This window comes from Monodelphis domestica, chromosome 1 (assembly GCF_027887165.1).
Source record: "Monodelphis domestica isolate mMonDom1 chromosome 1, mMonDom1.pri, whole genome shotgun sequence".
Lineage (NCBI taxonomy): Eukaryota > Metazoa > Chordata > Mammalia > Didelphimorphia > Didelphidae > Monodelphis > Monodelphis domestica.
The window spans coordinates 224,613,074-224,631,601 of NC_077227.1; the positions used below are offsets into that span (position 1 = coordinate 224,613,074).

At 31.9% G+C, this 18,528-nt stretch overlaps 1 protein-coding gene across 1 annotated transcript in view; it reads right to left on the minus strand.

Moving 5' to 3' along the window:
* The window catches only part of TRIP11 (thyroid hormone receptor interactor 11), a 98,109-nt gene that overhangs the window by 62,830 nt on the left and 16,751 nt on the right, over positions 1-18,528 (minus strand). The window contains exons 2-7 of the mRNA XM_056810453.1: positions 17,540-17,616; positions 12,798-12,908; positions 8,904-9,182; positions 6,990-7,049; positions 4,955-5,120; positions 1,730-2,065 (exon numbers count right to left, since the gene is read on the minus strand). Of these exons, the coding sequence (XP_056666431.1) occupies positions 1,730-2,065; positions 4,955-5,120; positions 6,990-7,049; positions 8,904-9,182; positions 12,798-12,908; positions 17,540-17,616 (1,029 nt within the window). The remainder of the gene's footprint in view (positions 1-1,729; positions 2,066-4,954; positions 5,121-6,989; positions 7,050-8,903; positions 9,183-12,797; positions 12,909-17,539; positions 17,617-18,528) is intronic.

The window sequence follows — 18,528 nt, forward strand, 5'->3', positions numbered from 1 at the left end:
CCATGAAGTGATGTGGAGGAAAATGAGCAGAACCTGAAGAACATTATACACAGAAAGTGAAACATTGTGGAACAATCAAATATAAACTTTGCTACTAATAGCAATGCAATGATATAGGACAACCCCGAGGGACTTATGAGAAAGAATGCCATCCACAACAAGAAAAAGAACTATGGGAATAGAAATGTGGAAGAAAAACATGATTTATCACTTATTTATATGGATATAGCTTGTGGAGTTTTGGTTTTTAAAGGACCAATTGCAAAAATGAATAATTTGGAAATAGGTATTGAGTGATAATACATGTATAACGCAATGGAACTGCTTGTTGGCTCTGGGAGGGAGGAGGGAAAAGAGGAAGGAAAAAAACACATGAATACTGGAACCATGAACAAAAGCTTTTAAATAGATTTTTTAAATAGATAAATAAATAAAATTTTAAAAACTTATGTGGAAATTATTTTTCTTAATTCTTAAATATAATTGTTAAAATTCTTAATTTTTAAATTCTCAAAATAAAATATCTTTACAAAAAATAATAAAATTTCTCTAACAATTACAATATTGAAACAGGATCTATAAGTGGTTGCATGTACTTGCCTGGATGAAGAGGGAGCCCAGGTTTGTTTGTTTTTTAAACATCCTAATAACTTCTTTTAAAAGACAAGCAGGAGGCAGCTGAATTGCTCAGTGGATAGAGCCAGCCCTAGAGATGAAATGTCCTGGTCTCAGACACTTCCTAGCTGTGTGAACCTGGGCAAGTCACTTAACCCCCATTGCCTAGCTTTTATGGCTATTCTACCTTGGAACCAACACAAAGTATTGATTCTAGAACTGGAAGATAAAAAAAAAAAGATAAGCCGTATCTCAATGTGGTATATATTTGTTTTGACAACTAGGTGGCATAGTAGATAGAGTGAGGAAGATTCATCTTCCTGAATTCAAATCTGGCCTCAGACACTAGCAATTGGATCCCAGGCAAGTCACTTAATCCTGTTTGCTTTAGCTTCCTCATTTGTAAAATAAGGTGGAGAAGAAAATGGCAAATCACTCTAGTGTCTCTGCTAAGGAAAACCTAAATTGAATTATGAGGAATAGGATAAAACTTTAAAATGATTGAAAAACAAAATATATTATTTAAAATTTTAATAACTTAAATGTTATATCCTCTCCCATATGTACAAAAGGAAACTTTGGTCTTCTGGACATCAAAATGGAAAACCCCTTTTCTTATTCAGATCTACAGACATGATACTACCACTAGGTACATTGCAAATTAAGAATAGAGGGAAAGGTGTACTCACTAAGTGAATTACCTGTGATCATTAGGTGTAACAATAGATTCAATAGCCAAGTAATTTATATAAAATAATGCTGCCAGCTTTCTCCAATGATAATAGAAGATACAAAAATTTCTAAAGAAGCTATATGCTCTCCTATAACATAAAGCTATACTCATATGGAAAATAGAAGGATATACTGCTCCTCTTTAACATTTGCCTGAGAAAGTCATTCACAGCCTAATTATAAATAGGAATGAATAAAATGATTCTACTCATATTTTCTAGTCATTTTAAGGTCAGAGCATTTCCAGTGGTTTCCAAGCTATGAATAATTAATTTTCTAGTGTGAAATACTGTGTAGAAAATCTATTAATATATTTGAAGCCATCAAGCACCTATGACATTCTAAGATTTGTAATAATCTGAAATTCAAAAACTTCTTATACCAGACAATGCTTGTTGTAGACTCAACAGCTCCTCTTTGACAGACATATCATCTGGAAGAATTCTTTCTTTTGTCAGAATAAACTGATTAACTTCCATTTTCAGCCTTTCACATTCTTGTATAATTTGGCTTTTTTCCACATTTAAAAGTTCTTGTACTTTCTTCAAGATTTCATTGTCATTCTCTATTAAAGACAATTTTTGATCTTTGTCTTTTATTTCAACCTCAAGGTCTTGAATTTTCTTCACTGATTCAGTTTTTTCAGTTTGTAGAATATGAAGAGTTTTTTGTATTTCATGAACTTTAGAATGATGAGTATGTCCAATCTCTGAGCCATCTAGAAAAGAAATGTAAAACTTAAGACAATTAAGGATTAAAAGTGCAATGCTAGGCAAAGCTACGAAAATTACTTAAGATGCTTACTAGATTTTGATGAAAACTCAGAATTTTTAAAAGCTTAAAATGAAAAGTTCAAATTTCATTTACTAACCTAAAACTATCAATTGAAGGTTACTGTGTAATTAAAAAACAAATCCAAAATTCCACTTCATTCCCTTCAGATTGGCAAAAAGGACAACATTAGAAAATGACAATTAAGGGAATGGGAGAACAGGTACACTAAATGCATTGCTGGTAGAACTGTTAACTGGTACTGCCATTCTGGAAAGCAATTTGTAACCAAACTTAAAAAATAAAATTACTTTAACTGTGCATACCCTTTGACAAAGGGATACAACTCAAAGCCTCTTCTTGCAAAGAGATGAAAAAAAGTAGGGATGTATATGTAAAAATAGTATTTACAATAGCATTTTTTGTTGTAGTAAAGAACTGGGAGCTAAGAGAATATCTATCTATCAATTGAAAAATGGCTGAATGAACTAATGTAATGAAATTATTACTGTACCCTACAAAACAACAAAAGGATCAAATTCAGAAAAACCTAAGACTAGTAGGAAGTGAGCAGAACTAAAAGAATAACTTATGCAATTACTATGACACTAAAGAAAAATATTTCTGAAATTTTAATAACTGTTCAATGATCAAACTGATCAACTAGGACTCCAGAGAATCTAAATAGAAAATGTTTTCCATGTATTAACAAAGGCATGATGGACTACTAGAAGTATTGAGACTTGTTTTCAGTAACAGATTGCTTTACTTATTTATCTGAAAGGGAAGAGATGAGAAAGTAACAGGAAAAAGAGAAGATAATGGAAAAATTCAAGCATTTTTTTGAAGTGAGCAGAACAGAAGCAAAGGAGATAGAGTGAAAACCACAGACAGACAAGCAGGACAGGTCTGAAACTAAGGTGTTGAATAAGTTGTATGTAATAGAAATTCATGATACCATGCCCAATTTTCACTCTATTTCTGTTCTATACATATGAAAATATTCATCAAGTTCAAAATATTTAAATTATCTTATTATTTTTAAAAAGCATTAAAAGCTTTGAGTCACCATTTAAAACACAAAAAAGTAATGTATACTTGATTTTTCAATAAAATAAATAAAACTATCATTTTTATTTCATTTATTTATTCATTTGTTTGTTTATTTTGGGGCCCTTACCTTCCATCTTAGAATCAATATTGTGTATTGATTCCAAGGCAGAAGAGCAGTAAGGGCTAGGAAATGGGTGTTAGATGACTTGCCCAGGGTCATATAGCTAGGAAGTGTCTGAGGCCACATTTGAACCTAGGACTTCCTGTCTCTAGGCCTGACTCTCAATCCACTGAGCCACCCAAATGCCCCCAAAACCTATAATTTTTAAACAAGATGTGCAATGTAAATTTATAATTCTAATCTATTCACTACTAAAAGGAAGAACATAAAAGAAAGTTGTAACACAGGATTCTGATTTAGATCAAGTTGTATTACATGACCTTTGAAATCTTTTCAAACTTTAAAATTTTATATGACACTAAGTTATAAGAGATGACAAAGATTTTGACATCCATGTTACAATTGTAGCAAACTTTTGTGTAAAGTCAGATCATTTTTCCAAAGTAGCTCATCCAGGATCATTACTGTACAATGCATAGACTATACTGGAACTTTCACTATGAGGAAATTAAAATTCAACTTCTTAACCTAACATCCAGTTCTCTAATAGGAATTCTAGTTATACATATAAATTGGCAGAAGCCAGATTCTGATCTGGCACTGAAGAAATTAGCATTATCTGGGTAAAAATATAGCAAAAAAGCAGCTAAGAAGGAATGGAAAATGACAATATTTGGGCATTACTATCCTTATTCTACTATGAAGAGACAACTGCTGGTGTAAAAAATAGACTCGAATACAGGACTATAATCCCCACAAGCCTTTGCTCCACTTCCCCAAAATGCTTTGTAATCTCACGGGAATTCTGAGGTGGGCCGAGATCAAGGAAGGATTTAAGCTGGTGGCAAAGGTTTTTGGGCTCTCTTTTGGACTTCTGTTTTGGAGCAGATGTGTCTCTTCCATGATGTGAGATTACTTTGTCTAGGCCTCTGGGCTAGGCACATGTTTCTTACTTGTATATTCTCTAATCCTTAATCCTTAATAAACCTCTAAAAAATATAATACTCCTTGCAGAGAGAAACTAATTTCTACCTGCCCCAGTCTCCCCATATTCCTAAATTTTAATCTTTACACTGCTAAACATCTTTGAGGTAGAAACTCTCTCCAAAAAAACTTCACCTTCTATATTCTTGGATATATAAAACCAATCCTTACTAACAATTAATAAAAATATAAGAGATCAATTTCTGATAGATGAAATTGGTATAAACTAAGTACTTTAAAGCTATAACTAATAATGCTTTCTGACCAGCTTTCAGTAGAAACACTATATAATAGTAAAAATCATGAAATCTAACCTTAAAATATGTTGAAAGGAAAATTATGTTTCTATAAGTTAATGTAGTAAATTAAAATTGGATAATAGTTATAATGCAGTTATAACATGTAAAGGACAACTATAAATTAGTTAATTCATATTAGTCATTTGTTCTTAGAGAGTGAAATTATAGCTAAGAAAAATAAAACTGGAATCACAGTGCCCTGTTAGTAAATTCTTCATGGCTGTGATTGCCACTAAACAAACTAATGTGATTTCAGTAACCTCTGCCACATTAAATATAAATACCAATCTTGTGTCAATGACTGATTTTCAGATATAATACATTTACATTAAGGCAACATATCAGTTGCAGTTACTATAATAAAGGCAAAACTAAACACCTTGATGTAATAGATTTTCAAGTTCTTCAATTCTTTCTTCATATTCACCCAATTCTTCTCGATGCCTACGACTTATCTCTCCTAGTTTATGTCGATGTGCATCCTGCAATACTGACAGTTCATGTTGATGATTATCAATTTCCTGACTCAAGTTCTGTTTAAGCTCCTAAAAATGAAAAAAAATCATCTTTTAAAAGTTCAATTAGTAAAAGGAACATAAGTCAGCTACTGTCGTTAGTTTTAAATTACATTAAAATATCCTAAATATCATAATATTAAGAGAAAATTTAACTCTGAACCTTAATTTGAAATCATTCTTCCTCTCCAACCAAGCTTTCAAAAATAGATGTTACTAAATTTACTTTGATTATCCATGTTTAATGGAACAAGAATAAACTCAGTCAATAGAGATAAACAAATCATCAAAAACAGCAGATTTTTTAAAAATTACTTTGGCTTGATATTTCATGACTTTTCTATAGCATTTATATTTTTAGTTGTATTTGGTAGATTGATAAAATACTTCTCATACACACACCAACTGATTGAAGCAAAGTTTACTCTAAAATCAAGATGGTTGGCAGAAGGGAAAGTCAAAGGTTTTTTTAATCGCTAAAACAATCCCCAAAGTGATATTCATATATAGATGAAAGTACTCTATAATTTCTACAACTTAATTGTGGTCAGTACTAAGTATCCAGAAATAATTCATACTAAAAAGACAATTCATTATCTTTATACATGTATAAACACATACACATGTGTGCATACACACATACAGTTTTCTTAAAAGAAAAAATTATTATGCACATTGGAAAGACTCCACTCCTGGGATAAAGGAAGCTAATTTCACTGAATAACATAATAAATTATAACACTGAAGTAATCAACATTTCCTCACGTGAATGGCAATTAAATACTGCATCAACTTCTATGATTGGATTTCTTGTTTAATAAAGATAAACCATATAAATCAATCTTGTTCAAATTACAAAGCCTTATAAACTCCAAATCTCTGAGTGAATGAAAATTACATTTCTTCAGGGCTTTAAGAGTTTAAAAGTACTTACAATAACCTGATGATTTAGTAATCAATAAATACGTTTAGTAATAAATATATTTTATTAAAAATATATTATTTAGTGATAAATATATAAATATATTTAGTAATAAATATATTATAATAAATATATTGTCCCCATTTTAGAAATGGAACTGAAGCCTGGAAGCTGTAGGTAAAGTAACTTATTCAGGGTCATACACAGGGTATACACAAACAGGGTCAAATCGGGGGTTCAAATTTAAGTCTTTCCAAAACCATGCCCAATGTTCCTTTCCACCGCAAATTTTGACTCACTAATGAATTACATAGTGGTTTCAAATGCGGCTTTCCCAATTTAGAGACTAGTCTTTTAATAATCTATTCCTATACTAAATATGACAAAGGCATGAAGACAAAAGTTACCACCATCTCTGGTGTAGTTTTAAACAGAAGCGGCATCTGATAACAATTCCATAAGAAACCCATGAAAGAAGCTTCTTGAGGAAACATTAAGAACATTTTTCAGAGTATAATGATAGAGAAAAGTCTCTTTGCAAAGTTGTACTATACACTGTTAGAACTTCTCATTAGATTAAAGCTATAGATATACTTGACTATAATCTTAAAAAAAAAAGTACTTCCTGGAATTCATGTTACAATTTATTATTCTGGATCTTTTTTTTTTAAACATGCTGTATTTAAAGAACATGTGTGTATATGTACATGGGAATGTGTAGGCACAAAACAGTTTCAAAGTATATACATGTGTATAAAAAAACAACAAAACATGTAAAGTATTACTATGGAAATCATATTGTACAAAGAGTTGTCTTTTTATGTACCTTAAGCAAGGAGCAGAAATGGTATAAAATACAAAACAATTACAGCCACATAATCATTTATCATTAATACTTTACATTTGAAATATAATTTTAAACAAAATTTGAGTTATACATTATGGTAGTTTACATACATACAAGCATAATATCTTACCTTGATGGTATTCTGTAGTTTACAGATTTCACTCTGATCAGAGCTATTTGTTCCCTGTGACTGAATTTAAAAAAAAAAAATTAGGAAAACATGTTTTTCTGTTTTGATTTCTATAGTAAAAAGTTCAAACATTAGTTATTCATTCATTCAAAAAGTTAATACTGCCAAAATTGGTTTTTAAGGACAATTATAAAAACATCTTACTGATGTAAATATGATTATTCAAAATACTTTAGAAACTGTTCTACATTTAGACATATCCTCATCCCTGAATAGTGATGTTTCTTTGCTCATAAAAAACTTTTATGATCTCTAAAAGAAAGCTTCCCCAAAATGTCATAAAATTCTTTAGTAAACTTAAATAATTTTTATTCTATAGCTTTAAATTTATCCAGAATGCACTGAGCATTGGAGTAGTTATTAATAAGAATACAAACGAAATGCAAGATACAATCCCTATCTAAGGAGTCCACAAGCTAGCTGAGGAAACAATACTTCTTTAAAAAGATAAAGCAAAGTAGAGAAAATTGTACAAGTTACTATTTTTTGAGTTGTAATGTGGTAGCTTCTTAAAAGAAAAATATGGAAATACCAAATGTAGGCAATTTTAATACCTGTCTTTAACCTAGAAAAAGATAGTGCATAATTTTTTTACATAAAGTATTTCTTGTTCTAAAACAAGTACATTCTTTGGCTCCTCTAAGAATGAATAACTCAAAACAAACTAAATTTCAGTTTTTTCTTTTTACTTAAGACATAAAATCCCTCATTAATCTTTACCTCCATTTATTTGTATTATATTATTATATTATGGTATTTATAGTACTGAGTATTTATCAATTTTTCAAAACAGGGACATAATCCCTAAAATTCACTATTTGAAGGAAATGAGAACAGCAAATAAATTGTCCTTTCAAATGGTTTGTTTTTGAGGGTAACCCAGAATCTTTGATGTGATTTTTAAAGAAAGTATAAATTATAGTCATATTGACCATAGATACAGATCCTTATTTTAATATATTTAGGAGAGGTTCCTCCTTACTAAGATTGGACTACAATCTTAATAGCCAAATAAATGAAAAATATTTTCAATTGGGACATTCTGATTTTCTATATCAGTAAAATTAATTCCAAATGAAAAAATTTTCTGAGTTTAAGCCATCAAAAACTAAATAGTAAGGGTGCAGCTAGGTGGCTCAATGAATTGAGAGGTAGGCCTGGAAATAGATCCTGGGTTCAAATGTTACCTTAGACATTCTTTAGCTGTGTGACACTGAGCAAATCACTTAACCCTCACTGCCTACCCCTTACTGCTCTCCTGCCTTGGAACCAATACATTATTACTATTCTAAGACAAAAGTTAAGGGTTTAAAGACTAAAAAGTAAACCATGATTTTCAAATTATCTTTGATGCTCATAAGCAAACTGGTTCCTTGGAAAAAAGTATGGTCAAGGTAACAATGGTCTCTGCTATTATCTTGGGTTCCTCCCCACCAATGTACTAGGAATGAAATAATAAGGCATGAAAAATAATTCAGAAGGGTCCCAAGTCCTGTAAAAAACATCATATAACAGATTTTCATCTTAAAAATAACTAGAGTACTTATATTCCTTTTCTCTTTTCTTGAAAGAGGTTTCAGACTTGTGCCTTCATTGGCTGGCATGGGGAACATACAGAAAGAAAATCTTTCTAGCATTGTAGATCTGCAACTTCTCTGTAACTTAAAACAGTTTTAGAGTTGACTAGGACACAGTTAAACAACTTGACCTAAATCACATAGGCAATACTCACCAGAGGTAGAGCTTCAACACAAGTCTCCCTGCCTTCAAGGTTGTCTCTCTATTTATAACACCATGTTATCTCTCACTACTTTAATTACTACTGATAAAAAACAAAGAAAACATATATATAACCTGAACAATATGTCTCCAATGGCCAACTTCAGATTCAAGCCTTGAAACTTCATTTGACAATCTGTTTATTTCTTGCTGTGACCAAATTATATCCCCAAAGTCCATGTCATCTCCATGGAAAGCTGAAACATGATGACTAATTCCAGGAACAAAGGAAGCTGATGTAGTTGTAGAAGGTAAGCTGCCAACTTCCAAATGCACTGGTTGAGCAGCTGTTTGCAACTTCTGCAATTGGTCCTGTAATGCATTCTGCCTTGCTTTTAGAAGGCTAATTTCCACCTAAATATTTATAATGTCTATTTTAGTAACAATATTAAGGATAGCAACATTTACCATTTTATAACAGATTAACAAGTAAGACAAAAAATAGTAAAATGACGAGGTCAAAAATTTGCACAGCGTACTAAAAAAAAAACCCTGGATTAAAGAATACCTGGAGCCACTTAAACTATAAGATTTCCCTCATTAATAAAGGAAACTAAAATGATGTTCAAATAATTTAATTAATACTTTAAATATATAAATGTCAGTTTATATACTAAAGCCACAGCAGTGAATTTCCTCATTTATTTATGGATTTTCTATTTACTACTAAAGAAAAAACAGGGTTAAAGATGACAGGTACACCAGGTCTGTTTCAATGTATCTAAAACAAAGCAACACAATCCTGCTTCATTAACTGGGTTGTTTTATGTAGCTATGTTTTTAAGACATATTATCCAGATAAAAATAAGTTCTTCATTTTGAAGTGCTATAAACAAACACAAGAATTTTTTTCATTCAAATATGATTATACTATACACAGACACACAAACACACACCTCTCAGAATTTGCCATGAGCTATCTTTACTTATAGCTTCTATCATTTTATTTTCCTTAAAAGAAATAGAATTATAGAAGCACTGAATATTTTACATATATTTTGACAAAATTTTTGTAACTATTCTCTAATTGAAATTTAATTACTATATGTTAAAACTTATATTAATGAGTTAACTCACATTTCCTAAACTGATAAAATTTACATGTTTGGGGGGCACAATGAATACAAGATTAAGAGCAACAAAGAGATGATTAAGAGAAAATTTAAACCAATAGAACACAGAAAGTGTTCAAATGTTGTTCTCTCTCCCTGCTAGGCAATGGAATCCACAACGCTGCTCTAAGCATGTACATAGTATATAAAAAGGCTTTATAAAGGACATCTAATAGAAACACAAGTGAGCTATCCAAATGCAAATAAAAAAGATTTCTTTCATCTCAAAGAAATATTCTTACATCCAAGGGGAAAAAATACTAATATGCCCCTATAGAATACCTGTGCTTGTAAACAGTTTTATATTTAACCTGATGTGGCACTTTTATCATAGAATGTCACTAAATGAACTAAAAAGGAAAACAACTAAATAATTAACTCCTCTTCTACATGCCTCAATATGTTCTTCCTCAATACAGACAATCTCTCTAAGACTTAGTAAACAAATTATCATCGAACACATACAGATAGCTAAATATATGGCTCAAGTCTCTATTTTTTAAAACCTATGGAAGATTCAAAAATAGATGACATAAGGATATGGTTTCTGCCCTAATAGAGCTGACAATACCATTGGCTCATCAGCACTACTAAGAAAAGGCCATAACAATACAAAATTAATAGCTTCACTAAAATGAAGCTAAATATTGTTGAACAACAAACTTATGTTTGCCTTGCCTCTGGTTTTCATAAAGAAAATAAACTGGTCAAAAATTCTAGTCTCTGCTAAGATAGTGATTGTCCATTCAGCAATAGTCAGGATCCCCCAGGGCAGGGGGGGAGGGGCATCCCTTTAAGGGATAATCACGTATCTCCAACTATCTCTTAGACATTTTAAACCAGACACCCCATAGGCATCTCTAACTCAACATGTCCAAAACAGAAATCATCTTTCTCTGCCTAAACCTCTGCTCTTTCAGGCTTTTCTATTAATTGTTGAAGGTAGCAGTCATCCTCCCAGTCACTGAGGCACACAGCCTAGGTGTCATCTTCAACTCCTTACTACTCTCACTCACTCTACATATCATATCTTTTGCCAAGTCTTATCATTTCTACCTCCACATATTCTCACATGCATCCCCTTAGCTTAGGTCATCTCTATATCTCACCCAGACAACAGCAGCCTTCTAACTAGTCTGTGTACTTCAAGATTCTACACTTGCCAATCTACCCTCAATCCAGTTGACAAGATAATTTTCCTAAAGAATAACTCCTACCTTATCACTTCTCTTGCTCAGTAAGTTCCACTGGCTCATAAGTATCTTTAGGATCAAATGTAAAGTCTTCCCTTTGGTGTTTAAAACACTTCACAATCTTCACCGAACTTTCCAGTGTTCTTTTTTAAAAAAAATCTTTACCTTGTGTCTTAGAATTAATACTAAGTATTGGTTCCAAGTCAGAACAACGGCAAGGGCGAGGCAATTGGGATTAAGTGGCTTGCCCAGGGTCACACAGCTAAGAAGTGTCTGGGGCCAGATTCAGCCCATCTCTAGAGGCCTGGCTCTCAATGCAAAGAGCCATCACACTTCCCCTTTCCAGTTGTCTTAACACTTTATTCCTCCCCACATAAACTCTATGAGGCAACTAAGCCAGTGGGCATCTGTCAAAACAACACTCCATCTCCCATCTCTATACTTCTGTACTGGTATACCAAATTCCTGGAATGCTCTGCCCCCTCACTTTTATTTCCCTTTACTTCCTTCAAAACTAAGCTCAAATCCTGCCATTGGCAAAAAATGATAGTACTATGCCAGGTTTCCTAGCTGCTAATGCCTTCCTTTCACATTTCTTTCATCTACTCTGTGTATATTTTGTATATACCTAGTTATTTACACATTTTTCTCCCTCTTTAGAATGTGAGCTCCCTGAGGACATAGACTTTTTTACATTCTTCATATTTCTACTGCTTAGCATTGTGCTTAGAACATAGTAATCAATGTTTTCCTGACTTTGGAAGAAAAATCTAAAGTCTATAAATTGATTTTATTTTTCTGCCATAATATTAGGAATTATTAAATAGATCTGAGGTACGTAAAAAATTGAAGAATCGTAGAATTTTCTCAAGTTGGAAATGACTTTAAAAGTTATCCACAACCCCCTAATTTGAAAAATGACAAAACATTCAGACCCGCTCAAGGCCACATAGCTAAATAGTAGCAGGCCCAGAAAGGGGGAGGGGGGGGAAGGAAAGTACCAGTTTTCTTGTTAGCCAAGTGTTTCTAAGAAGGTTTCTTTTTTTTACCAGATCTGCTATTTCATTGGTATAGGGAAACCCCCAATAAGAAAATTCCCTCTAACAAGGCAGATGAGAACCTGTTCTACATCTTATAGCAATTAGAGAATTACCTAGGTTAATAAGAGGGCAAATAATTTGTACAAAATCAGTACATATCAGAAGCAAGACTTAAAACCCAACCAGGTCTCCCTGATTTTGAGGTTGCCAAAGTAATATAATTTAACATGCTTTTTTTGTTTTTTTAAACCCTTACCTTCCATCTTGGAATCAATACTGTGTATTGGTTCCAAGGCAGAAGAGTGGTAAGGGCTAGGCAATGGGGGTTAAGTGACTGGCCCAGGGTCACACAGCTGGGAAGTGTCTGAGGCCAGATTTGAACCCAGGACCTCCAGTCTCTAGGCCTGGCTCTCAATCCACTGAACTACCCAGCTGCCCCTATAATTTAACATTCTATAAATTAAGTCTGGTTAAATTAGTAATAATCTAAATTTTATAAAGTAAATGCATTGCCTACTAAATTTTTATGTAATTAAAGCATGAAATGAAAATTTTTAATTTATATGAATGTTTCAACTGAATAAAGTAATACTTCCAATAATATTAGATTAAATTTTCCTTTACCTCTTTCTGTTGTAGTTGATTTCGATAATCTGCAGATTGCTGTTTTATTTGAAGCTCTGCTGCTTCATGCTTCTCTTCTAGATCAGTACAAAGTTTCTTAAGTCTCTCATTCTATAGGAGAAAAAAACAATATATTTCTTTAAATGTTTACATCAGTAATAAATATTAAGATATCATTCTGTACTATGTTCATTTTTCAAGCTAAGTTATTTTTTTATATAGGAGACTAAGTCAAAGTTTAATGAAATTTTATTTACTATTTCATAGCAAAGTTATAAAGGTAAAAGCAATATGCCCCTAACTTGCTGAATTTTGAAGCAAAAAAATTAATAAAAATTTTATTAATATAGCATCTTATTTTAATACTGTTCTAAACAGAAGTGTTATATCATGCAAGATTAATGGTATACATCTACTTATTATTTATCTATAGAAAGGTAAGACATTTTTAAAGCAGAGCAAAAAATACAAAGTAATACATTAGTTGTACTGGCTACAACACTATGTTATCTTCAACTATTTAATGTTATTCTTTTTGTAAAGAGGAGCATAGTCAGAATAGTGGAATCAAAATTAAAACCTTGCACAAAAGATATAGGATATTATATCCTTCAGGTTAGTTTATTAAGTTTTATGCTACCATTATATATGCACATGCTTTTATAATGGAGAACGAATGTCCCAGACAATAAGAGAATCTAGATGGCTAGAAAGAAAGCTATATAGTTAACAAATGAGGGAAGAAAAGTTTCCCTCATTTGTTCTCTATTTCTATTCCAAAAGCATATTATCTGCAAAATATTGTCCTATGTCCCAAGCATTCAAACAAAAATCAAATAATCCCTGTTCTCAAAATGCTTTCATTCTACTAGTAGAGTAAAATGTGTACAATAATAAGTAAATATAGAATTCTAAATCATTCACATCACATCCTCCCAAAATAGGATTTGTATATTAACAAATATAAGCACTTTAGTCTAGAAATTTTAAACTGTTTAATTAGTTTGCAATGTAAATTTGAGAAGAAATTAAGAAACTATGGTCCCTTAATACTAACCATGGATCACATAATCATAGAGTTTGATGGGCCTTTAGAGACCATTAAGTCCAACTCTCTCATTTTACAAATGAGGAAACCGGGAGTTTAAATGCCTTATCCAAAATATCAAAGGAAACAGATACAGAGCTGGTATTCAAACTCCACAGTTCCCCTGACTTCAAATCCAACACTATTTCAACTGTACCACAAAAAACAGCAAAATTCAACACTTAGATTAACTTGTGGTTTATAATAAACAAAGAACCTCTTCCTTGCCAAATTCACTAACTTTTTTAAAAATTCTTATCCTTTTTGACCTTTTAGCATCATGTAATTTTACTAACTACCTCCTTTCTTTGGACATGAACTCATTCCTTGGGTACCAGGGCACCATTTTCTCTAGAACCGCTGATCTATATGAACTCCTTCTCAGTCTCCCTACCTGATGTCCTTCTGCCTTCTATATATGCTTGTTCCCAAAAATTTGTCCTCTGGTCTTTCCATAATGCTTTAGATCCAAAAATCTTCTGAATGTTTAGCTACCTACTAGACATTTCTATCTGGATGATCAGCTAGCACTTCAATCAATAAATGCAAAATTGCACTTGCTATCTTTCCCCGCAATAAGCTATTTCTGATGATGATATGTTCCCAACCACCTAGATTCCAAAGCTCAAGAGTTATGATTAACAGATTTCACCCTCCCCCACAACCAATCCATTTTCAAGTTCTAATCATTCTACCTCTGGCATTAGCTCCTTCTTTCTGTGACCTCCATTGTAATTAAGTGCAAATTACTTCTCACCCAATTACAACAGTCCTCTACTGGCATTCCTATTTGTAATATATCTCAATTCCAAACTACTTTTCATGCTCATTCTATCTTGAAACACATTTATTTATGTCAACATATGTATGTGTAAAACACAAGTTGTATTCAACATACAAACTATATACTCCCTATAACATTTTTCTTCACTATATCCTCAGAACCTGGAATAAATCTTGAACAGCTAACAGAGCTTAAAAACATTTCTTGAACAAAAAAGTTATTAATCTAGTTTTTTCCTATTCTTTTTTTGCCTCCCATCACTGTGCTATCTTTTAAAATATTTTTTACACAAACTGACTACAACATGATAAACTCAGTAATATATGTACAACCTAGATCATATTACCTGCCTTCTTGAGAATGAAGGAGAGTTTGGGAGGGAGAGAGAGAATATGGACTGAAAAAATATCAGAAAATGAATATTTAAAAATCGTACTGATATGTAATCTGGAAAAAAGAATTTATAATAAAAACAAAATCAAAGGAGAGAACCAATTTAAAAAAGCAATAAAATAAATAAGCTTTCGGTTAATTTGATTTAAAAAGGAAAACCAAATTACCAGTATCAAAATGTAAAGGGTGAATGTATCACCAATGAAGATGAAATTAAAGCAACTATTAGAAAGATATTTTGACTAATTATAGACCAATAAAATCGGCAATCTAACTGAAATGGATAGATATTTCCAAAAATATAAGCCATCCAGACTCACAGAAGAGGAAATAAAATAACCCTATGTTAGAAAAAGAAATTGAACAATCCATAAATTAGCTCCTTAAGAAAAAAATCCCCAAGACCAGATGGATGTACAAGTGAATTCTCTCAAATATTTAAAGAACAATTGTAAATTATCTGGAAAATATTGGTAAAGGAATCCTACCAAATATGGTTCTGACACTTAAACCAGAGAGAACAAAAACAGAGAAAGAAAACTATATACTAATTTCCATAATGAATAACTGATGGGGAAAAAAAAAGAAATATTAGCAAAGGAGATTATAGCAATATATCACAAAGATGATACTCTATGGCCTGATTGGATAAAATATTAGGAAAATTATAAGCATAATTTGCCTTATCAATAACAAAAATCACATGATTATGCATGAGCAATTGCCCTATTATCATTCACCTCAGTCTTGTTCAAAGGAGCTACTGACACCTAAGCAAGACAAGTATAATTGTGTTGCATTTTCCAAATAACAAACACCCTATCTTCTACTGATAAAGAATCACAAGAACACTACACTCTTCAAAGCAGCATAAGTACTAAATCACCTCAGAGAGACCAAAAAGATACTATTTTAAAAGGCCTCTAGAAAAAGAGCTCCTACAACTTTTTTGTTAATCTGTGCAAAAGATTAACAATATGATCAAGAAGTATTTTCTTAACTTCAATGGATCCATGATCTTATCTGTAGGGAATCTCTCTAATCTGGCAATTTCCCATAACTTCCTATAATGTAATTTTCATGGTTTTCCCTAAATCTTCCCCAATGGACCTACCCAAAGTGCTGACCCTCTTTTTTTACATATTTTGAAAATACCATTACAACATTCAGGATAGTATATAAGTGATATTCTCACAAATGTCCGTTTTATCTCTTGTTCCAAACACATTTCTGAACATGTCTTTATATATCACTTTTCTATATGTAAATCACTGTTAACATACTAGAGTTTATGCATCTTTCCACTGTCCAGTCACTTGTAATTCTAATTCTTCTGAGATTATCTTCTAAGATTTGCAGTCAAAGCATCATTAGAAGAATAACAATTTTAAAACATATATTAGTGACAGAAAGCTACTCGAGATCACGAAAAGCATGACCTAGCATCCCAAATGTGATCTAGCACACTCTCTTCCTATTCTATTGTTGGTCTAGGTCATTATTAATTTACTATGCTTGACCAAGATACATATATTAATGATGGAATAGTTCAACAGAGGTGTTCTCACAACAGTCACACCAACAATGTGACTACCTGCAACCAGATTTCCTTATATCTACAAGGATGAATACACCAAAGAATCACTGTCCATCTAAGGAGAAATCAGTCTTTTATTTGAAAACTATTACTAAGTCCCTCCTCACTTTTCTCTTTCTCAGGCTGAATAATCAACAAGTCTACCAACCTTTCTTCATAAGTTCTTTTAATTTCTATAATCATTTCATGGCTCTCCTTTAAAATCTTTCCAAGTTATCTACGCTGCTCTTAATTAAATTAAAAGACCACAAAACAGGTAGAGGAACAAGTGTCTGCCTAATTCTAAGAAAATTAACTTGCAGCCCCAATATTTTTATCCAATGTACCCTAATAGTATCCTTTTTTTTAATTGGAAAAAAATCTAAAAAGACTATAGAAATACATTCTCAATGTTCATTTGAGTTTTTAATCATTTATTTCTGGCAAATCAAGATGAAAGTAAGAATAAAAAGAGAATGTTAAGTATTAAATATATGTAAAAAGTTTTCTTCTTACATAAGAACTAAATGAAGCTGATTTTCCCTTCTTCTGCCTCAATCTTGTATGTGGAAAATTCAGTGAAACAATACAGAAATGTCATATCATAAGCAATCTCACACCAATGATATTTATTTTGGGGTTTCTTAACCTAGAATCTCTGGTTATTTTTGAGAACTATTTCAATATAGTTTCTTTTGTAGTTCTATGTGTCTTATTTTATTTATGAACCCATGACACAAAAAAGGTTAAAAACCCTGTAATATATGAGCCTCCCATATTTTAGAAATAGTATACTCAATTATCATTACAAATATTACATTTTGCTATCCTGGATCAATAACGTAAAGGAAGACCTACATTGCTTAGATATCATATAATTGAAAAATCTATAATTCTCTTACCTCTGCCCTCAGAGTTGTATGAATGACTTCAATTTCCTTCATCCTAGAACTGGATATTTGGAATTCTGTGGTAGTATCTGAAAGAAACAATAGATCCTATGTTTTTATCATCACTATATGAACAAATAAATATATCTATTGCTACAGCAAACATAATGTTAAGAGACAAAATCCACTTGGAAAATACTTAGTACAACATATTCATCTTACAGATAAGGAAAGCAAAGTCCAAGAATGTTAATTGTCTTGTTTGGATCTAACCACCAATTTTGTATTCTTTCTATTAAATCACAATGTAATCTTTTATTCAGTTCAATTTTAAAATGTGGAATGATCATGAGACAAAAAGCTGAATGTTAATCACAACTCTGTAATAAATGTAAGAATCCACAAGATTCTCCATGATGATATGAATGAATGAAAGACATTCCTCTGGCTTGCAGTACCTAACACTTGTTCAATATTATACATATTGTGTTGTGTTCAATATTATACATGGGTAAAATACCTTGAAACTCCTTTAGCAATCAATTTTCAAATAATTTTGATAATTATATATGTACCCGATTGTTCAAAGTCAGTATATAAATGCCAAAATTGTTCAGAGCAGCGATGTCAAACTCAAATAGCCTTGCCAGCTGCAAATCGAAAACCACAAATTAACATTAGATTGTATTGTATTTTTATTTGTTTTGTTAACTATTTTCCAATTACAATTTTTTTTAAACCCTTACCTTCCATCTTGGAATCAATACTGTGTACTGGTTCCAAGGCAGAAGAGTGGTAAGGGCTAGGCAATGGGGGTTAAGTAACTTGCCCAGGGTCACACAACTGTCTGAGTGTCTAAGGCCAGATTTGAACCTCGGACCTCCCATCTCTAGGCCTGGCTCTCAATCCACTGAACTACTCAGCTTCCCCCTCCCAATTACATTTTAATCAGGCTCTAGCTACATCTGAGAGTTTTGAAACAAGTTTGAAACTTCTGGTAT